This window comes from Rosa chinensis, chromosome 4, assembly GCF_002994745.2.
Source record: "Rosa chinensis cultivar Old Blush chromosome 4, RchiOBHm-V2, whole genome shotgun sequence".
NCBI classification, from domain to species: Eukaryota; Viridiplantae; Streptophyta; class Magnoliopsida; order Rosales; family Rosaceae; genus Rosa; species Rosa chinensis.
The window spans coordinates 55,621,451-55,629,327 of NC_037091.1; the positions used below are offsets into that span (position 1 = coordinate 55,621,451).

Below are 7,877 nucleotides of genomic sequence, written 5' to 3' on the forward strand. Positions count from 1 at the left end.
GATTGCATTAGATTCTTACCTGTTATAATAAGGAATTGTATCTGTATCCTTATTATTTAGGGAACTTGATATACTTGTGAATCAGGTAATATATTGATGCAAATAGAGGATATTACTTGAAGTATTAGGATTTGTTAATGGGAAGAATTCTAATATCTTACCTCTATATATATAAGGTTTGGTCCCTGCATTCTCTACACACGAGCTTTGAGGAACTCAACCCCATTAAGAGTAAACTCGGACTTAGAGCAACTGCAGAAGACCAACCTTGCTTCAATGGCTTTCGACTCTTTTTCGGCGTCAGGTATGTTCTCTATTCTGACCAATATATATACTAGTTTAACATGCCTTTAGTCTTGTGTTTATATACATGTGAATGTGCTATATATATTAGTGATTATTCAGATTTAATTCACAAATATCATATCTTTGCAACTAGCAAAAAACATCTATCTCACTGTAGAAGTGAACAACAAAACCCATAAAAATAAAGAATGACAATTAGCATTTCCTTGAGTAGAGAAGCTTCCAAATTCAATTTAGCAAAAAATTATGAAGAATTACACAACGAAATCCTCCTACCCCAAATAGATTCAATCTTTAATAGTTTAATCTCGCTGCACCAAATGACCCAATCCCTAATCAACTCAAAAGAGGAAAATAAACTCGTCTTATAAATAGCAGTAGGTTCTAGATGAAGAGCTACTCCTTATCTTTGCACAGAGAAGCCAGAGCGTTGATGGCCTTGATAGCTCTTTGCCTCTTTCTTAATCTTGAGGACTTGGTCCTAGTCTGCGATGAAGTTGAGAAGGTCTAGTTCAAGTTTGGTTAATGATCTAATTTGGTTGAAAATGGTTTAAGTTTGGTTGAGAAGTCTCTAATAATGGATTAATAAGACTAGAGGGAGATCGAGTACTGTGTTTGGTCGAGGAGGCCAACTGAAAACCTTCATTTATGCGATTGCAATTTGGAAGAAAATAAATTCAAGAAGGCTCAAATTAATTTTAATTTTTCTCATATTTATATTTTAATGATTTGACTAAACCGCCTTCAATTTTAATGGTTTGTGAAGAAACATTTAACGACAATGACTAAACTGTTAAACGGTGTCAAAGTTTAGTGACCAAAGTGATATTTTTTAAAAGTCAATAACCAAAGTGTCAAACAGGTCAAATTTGAATGAGCAAATTGATATTTTTTTTCTAGTTTTTAATATTTGAGGGATTTATTCAGAATAATACTATACATTCTATATAAGTTAGGCTAGGGACCAAACCCTAACTGCAAAACCCATATTGTTTCACCTTTTACGCTATTCACTTTTCAATGGCAACAATTGCATCTCTTGTCGCCAACCCAATTTTCTTGCGAAATCCTCACCCAAAATTCAGTGCAGCAAAACTGAGCGCAACTTATAACAGTCGCCATGCGTCAGTTTCTTTTTCTTCTTCTGCTCCTAAATTCAACGTCAACGTTAAACTTAAAAGCTTCTTCTCCGCAGCGGGGAATAACCAGTACTCAACCACCACCACCGACTCAAAAGTATTAGGGAGGCATGCCTCTCTGTGTAAGCCGCCTAATGCTATTAAAGATCACCTTGGTATTGGAAAACCACTTGGACGAGTCGGTGGGAAGTGGTCGACGGGGTATCCGTACAACCCTACTTCGAGCAACCCTAGCGAGAATCCTTTCGAACTGGTGTTTCTTTTCGTCTTCTTCTTTCTTTATATCGCATTGATGGTGTGCAGTGGTTATCGGTCTATGTGGTTTAAGGCCTCAGTCTTGATTATCTTGGCAGTTCTGTTGGCTTTGCTTTCATGGGCGTGTGGAAAAACAAGTGTTGTTAAGCTTCAGGTATGTGTGTGTGTATAATCTCTTCGAAAATATTAGTATTAATCCTATATATATTATATTTATATTTGAACAAGTACTGATGATTGAATTGATGGTATCTCTCTAAAGGTTGGTTTCTCGGGCAAGGGGCGAGATTTAGGATTCGATCTTAATCACATTGCTGAAACAGCGGATACTTCTACCTATGAGGGTTTGAGCTATGTTTTGAACGGTGATTAACTAAACTTTGCTTCGTAGCTTTTAGATGTTTACTCTTTCCCTTTTGAATTATTCTGATCGATCTACAATGTGCACATTTTTTGCAGAGACGATTGTGGCTTTGCTTCGGCATCATGAATATTACAATTCAAGTTCCATATCTGTAAGTACAATATTGTCGCTATTTACTATCAGTGCAGCAGTGCTTGTATGCGCACGCGTGCACACACGTAGGTGAGAGTGTTAGCTACAAATGGTTCATCTCTAGCTAGCTAATGTGGATTCATAGGACAATATATATGTATATATAACTATATATAGATAGCAGAGTAGATATGGTCGATCATATTTAACTTTTAGCTTACTTGTACATTTTTATTTAAGGTGGTTTCAAAGTTCGGCCGAGCAGCAGCAAATAGTCATATTGATCAACTTTCTGTCAACGAAAGGGTTAAGAACAAAGAGACACTCGTCAATGTGAACAACACAAAATTGCAAAGCCCAACAAGCCAAAAATCAACTAATGATCGGCACAATGATGATATAATGGTAAGGCCGGTTAACTGCAAATCTTACAGTCAGATTTGATGATTGAGTTAGCTAATACAACAAGGATTGTTTTAACTTTGTGGAATAGAAGATTTGCATGCCTAATTTAATTTTCATTGCATTTCAATCAGGTTACATTATTTGTGGGTGTTAAATGGGGGCTTGAGTTGCCTACCATCTATAACAAATATGACTTAGAGAATGTGTTGCAAAAATTCAGAGTCATTGGTTCCTCCAACTACTTAACGGTAAGAACCAATTATTAGTGGAAATTTCTCTTCTTTTTACATATATACTAGCCTCATATTCCTGTGATGTATATATTATTGGTGAAAGGAGGTATGACGTGAAAATTTCCTTGAGAGCTAGTTACCCTAGCTAATAACCATTTTAGATGATTTTATTTTTCCTTTTTATGTTTTATTAGCCATTTCAAAATTTGGTAGATTGATTCATGCTTCCCTTTATATATAAAGATAAAAAGATGTGTATATTCAAATCAGAAAGCAAGGGAGACAGGGATTCTATGCATTTATATTGTTTTTCTTCCTTTGACAGGCAGTAGAGACGTTATGGACTCCTCAGGTATCTTCATGTTCGGCCGCGACAAGTACGTGGCAATTTCCCAGAGTTTCTTTCTGATTAAGGGCTAGCTTCCATGCTGCAAAATCAATTGGCTTTGAGAGCGAATGTGTCTATTCAATGGTGCAGGTATAGATGCATGAAGATGTGCTACGCATACACAATGGTGCTGTTGGGAGAATCTAACTAAGAGAAATATGCCAAGCCAGGCCATGTGGGTTTTGAAATTTCTCTTTTGACCTTATTAAATTAAGGTCTTAGTCTTTTACTGGGTTTTGATGTCCCTTATTCACTTACTTTCTTACTGATTTATTTATTTGTTTCCTACTCGCTTATTTACAAAACTTCCAGAGTCCCGTAACCCTGGGGTGCGCCGGGTTGATCTAGTGATGCTAACAATCGGTTCTTGGAGAGACTAGGACTGGCGCCGGGTTGTTTCCTCATACTTGTATTTACTTAGTGATTTGTTATTTTTCAAATTGGGCTCCTATTGTAAGCCCAAATCCTTTAGCCCATTTCAAATTCCGCTTTTGAAAATATGTTGTTCGGTTGCTAGAATGAGTTGTCCAAGAAAGTGTTTTGTAAACCAATAACCTGAACCCAAAAAAAGGCCTTGCGATTTCAGGTTGATGAGTTTGTTTGAGCCCAAAAGTAATTTTGGCAAGATCCTTTAGTGGATTTAGCGCAGCGGGCCGATACCTGCAGCCCAAAAATAAGCCTACTTGGGTTTGGGTTACAGCTTCGCCCATTCCGTGATCTATAAGGAAAATGAAACCTTATTGGAGTCAAGTAGCAGAGATTGAATAGGAAACTTCAATCAATAATCCTTCTATAGCAAGGAACAGTCGATACCCTAGGTATAAATATCAGGTTTAAAGGACAAAGAGACCTCTCTCTCTCTCAAAAATCAATCAATCCCAGCGATTACAAAGCCTCCCCGGAGCAAACCTTCAACCTCGTTGAAACCCGGTGACCGCGCGCCAGTCCTAGTCTCTCCAAGAGCCGATTGTTAGCATCACTAGATCAACCCGGCGACCGTACTTCCAGTCCTAGTCTCTCCAAGAGCCGACTGTCAGTACCACTGCCACCGAGACTCTCTCAACCAGCGAAGCGAGGGTAACGCCCTCACAACCCAGCGAAGCTAAAGTCACGCTTTAGCAAAACTCGTGCTTTCTCCAAACTTTCCAGTGATTGCTCTGCTCAGTCCACAACGTTGAGTATCGATTCGGTGACGCGAAGAGATCACATGCAAAGTCCTTATCCGTAAGGCAAGAAGTCCTTTCCCGGAAGGCTAGAGAAGAACCTTGTGGTGAGGTTGGTGCTCTCCTCGTCCACAACGCTTGAAGAAGAAGTCAGGTCAAGGGACTCCCTCGACGACTGCACCCCATGGTGCTGGCACGCCCGCGCACAGGCTCAAAAGAGACAGTTTGCACGCCAACTGGTTTTGGAGCCAAATATTTTGGCACGCCCAGTGGGACGACAATAGTGTCTCTTCCTGAATGTAGCCATTAGGAAGTCAAGCGAAAACCCTTACCAAAAGGTTTACGCTAACTGCTCAAAGCATAAGACCTCCAGTTACAGATCGCATTCTCGCGCGGACTGTCATGGTCTTTCTGAAGAACAAGTGACTCAAAGATTTTCTCGTCATTCCCAATCACCTGACATGTCAACTGAACGGGAAGAGATTCACCCAACCGCTACTGAGGGTCAGAGTGTCACTACTAATCAGGCTAGTGAGCCTGTTATCACTACCGCTGTCTCCAATACAGTGGGAAGTGGAGGAAGAGAGGCTTTCGTTGCGGAGCTCATTCCAGAGGGAGTGACCTCTGAGGTAAGGTTCGCGATCATCATGGAGAATATTGAAAATCATCGCAAGAAGATAGCTGCCGATTTTGAAAGGGAAACCGCGAAAATAGACCAACTCATAAGTGAACTAGACCAGCGCATTACTCGACATGCAGAGGATACTAAGCAACAAATCGTACAATCAGAGAATGCAGTAAGGGCTCATGCCACGGGTATCGCTAGTGAGCAGAATCAGTGCCAGAAAGAAATCATGGAGGCTATCACGAACCAAACCAAGCAGACTGTGTCGGATATGGCAGGTCTTCGCAAGGATGGCGCTAACCTCGCAACCGAGGTGGCCATGCAGAGAGCCGAATTGAACTAAGCAAGAGAAGTGTTGAACAAAGCTTTAGGGGATCCTAACGCTATCCTTGGCTCCCTTGGCTAGCCGTCTGGTTCGGGTAAGTACGTGCCGCCGAATCAGCGAGAGAAGGTCAGCAGCAATACCGCTACACCTTCCGCAACCGTTGCTGCTACACCACTGAAAAATAAAGAGCAAGCTCTGGTTATCGGCGGCAGCAAAGAAAGCGCCACCTCGTCACGCGGACAGACCACCATACAGAAGCATCAGGCATCAAATGTTGGTGGAGCTTCGTCCGACTTTGCTACATTCGTTCAATACGACAGCAATGGGGCAGAAAACATATATCAAGAACTGCCAAGAAGCTATTATGGGATTGACCAGACTGGTAACCCGATTAAGATAACAGCCTTGGCAAAAGAGACACCTATGCCAGCAGTGACTCTTCAGCAACCAGCTACAACCCGCATTGTACATGTAGGAGAGGGGACAGCAACTGTAAACCAAGCAATACCCTTGCAGGCTGCTCGCCATACTGTGGCGACACCCCCTCCTCCTCCGGGCCTAGAATATGTAAGACGTGAAGAGATAGAGGAGATGATCAGGCTGGCTAATCCTAGGGCCCAAATGGATGGGGTCTATGAGGGACTTTTTCCGCCGCATATAATGCTCGCCCCCTTTCCCAGGGGTTATAAAAATATCATATTTTCTACTTTTTCAGGGGAAGACACTGAGGATGAGGCAACCCATTTGGCCAGGTTTAGGGTGCAATGCGGCCAGTACTAGAATGATGATATCCTCAAATGCAGGATCTTTGGCACTTCTCTTTCGGGAGCTGCCTTTAGATGGTTTTCCAAGTTTCGACCAGGAACAGTGGTAGATTAGCCCGCAATGGAAATGCTTTTCCGAGAAGCCTTCGGAGCCATTGAGTCTGAGGTTGACTTGACTTCTCTCACTCAGATGGCCCAGCAGCCTATAGAGTCCGCTGTGGCCTATCTTCAGCGCTTCCAAATTCAGAAAGCCAAGCTGAACGTCATCCTGCTTGAGAAAGAGTTAGTCAAGCTGGCGGTCAAGGGTTTGGAACCTCGTCAGCGAAAGAAGCAACATGGCAACATGATCAGTCAATGGGAGAACTCATCACAGAGGTGGGCAGCTTTGAACATCTCCTCAGAGAAACTGACGCAAGGAAGAATGCGTCCAAAGGGACATATGTACCAGGAAAACATCGCACCGTAGCTGCCCTGAGCTACCAACCGGCCACTTATGACCCTTACTACCATCATCACAGTGAAAAAAGTGGTTCAGGATGACGATGAGGAAGAGGAGAATGATATCGCTGCTTATGAACTAACCGGGAGGAAGGATCCAGCCCTGAAGCAACTGAAAATTTCCAAGGAACTTGTCAAGCTCAAATCGATGGCCTTCACCAAACCTGAATTCGCAACATATACATATGATGCCAATAAGGCACATGAGATTCTGGATGAGATGATCGCCGCGAAGATGGTGAAGACCGACTTTAGACCTTGTCCTCGACCAGACCAGCTGAAAGGGAAGAAGTACTGCAAATTCCACAACTTGTGGAATCACAACACCGCGGACTGTGTGAAGCTCAAAGACCAGATTCAGGTATGGCTTAATAACGGCAGTTTGCAGGTGGAAGCTCCAGTAACGGTGGCAGCGCTTGTAGACTTGAACCCGATTCCTGACACTGGGATCAATATGGTCGATTTGAACTGGGCCAAGCAGAATCAGAGGAAACCAACCTTGGATTTAAGTACAAAGGGGCAAGAAGGAAAGTCTATCGAGGATGAGTCCCCTGCAAAGAAGAAAGCTAAACCAGTTGGTCAAGCTTCACCCATGGTCCTATGCTCGCGATGCAAAGAAGAGTGTGGCATCCAAGTGTCACATGAAGAGGTCGAGCAGACATTTCATTTTGGCTCTTTCCTGCCCATCAAGTGGGCCTCGCCATCGCAAAACTATCGGCCTTCTAGCCCAAGAGATAAAGAGAAAATGGAGTCACCACCATCCCCAAAGGACTCCAATTTGTTCAAGAAGCTGAGAGCGGCCGTGGTTGATCAGAAACAAGTGGAGAAGGCTACGAACAAGCACAAAGACATTCTGACCAAGCCCTACATCCCACCTGCGCCAGTCGCCACCATCAAGGAAGGAAAGTGGTACACTAGGGAAAAGGGGAAGGCAGTGGAAATAAGCACTTCCAGGAAGAGGAAACTGCAGCGCAGGTTTGGGGAAGCCAAGAGCGCGCTAGAGGCTCTGGACCAGGGCCTGATCAAGCCTTCGCAATTGGTCAAATCACCTTAGCAGTATCAGAAAGAGATGGAGGCACTAGCTGCTAAGCCATTAATGGCTCCCCGCAGCCTTCAAAAACAAGCGAGCTCAACAATAGGGGCATCTAAGCCCAGTGTTTTTTGCAGGATCACTGAGGAGAGAACACCTCCACTAGCTGGAAAGGAGAGTTCGCCGACTCGGCGACCACATGTCAGGCGCAGGTTGTTTCACAAAGAACCAGAAGCTAAATCCTCGGTTT

The 7,877-nt window shown here is 43.1% G+C and overlaps 1 protein-coding gene across 1 annotated transcript; it reads left to right on the forward strand.

Moving 5' to 3' along the window:
• The first annotated feature begins 1,326 nt into the window (after nucleotides 1–1,326).
• Nucleotides 1,327–3,326, forward strand: LOC112199596. Its single transcript, XM_024340587.1, has 7 exons — nucleotides 1,327–1,854; nucleotides 1,963–2,065; nucleotides 2,160–2,215; nucleotides 2,437–2,601; nucleotides 2,733–2,849; nucleotides 3,160–3,211; nucleotides 3,313–3,326. The coding sequence occupies exons 1-7, from the start codon at nucleotides 1,327–1,329 to the stop codon at nucleotides 3,324–3,326; spliced, it is 1,035 nt and encodes a 344-aa protein (XP_024196355.1).
• Nucleotides 3,327–7,877: the final 4,551 nt, after the last annotated feature.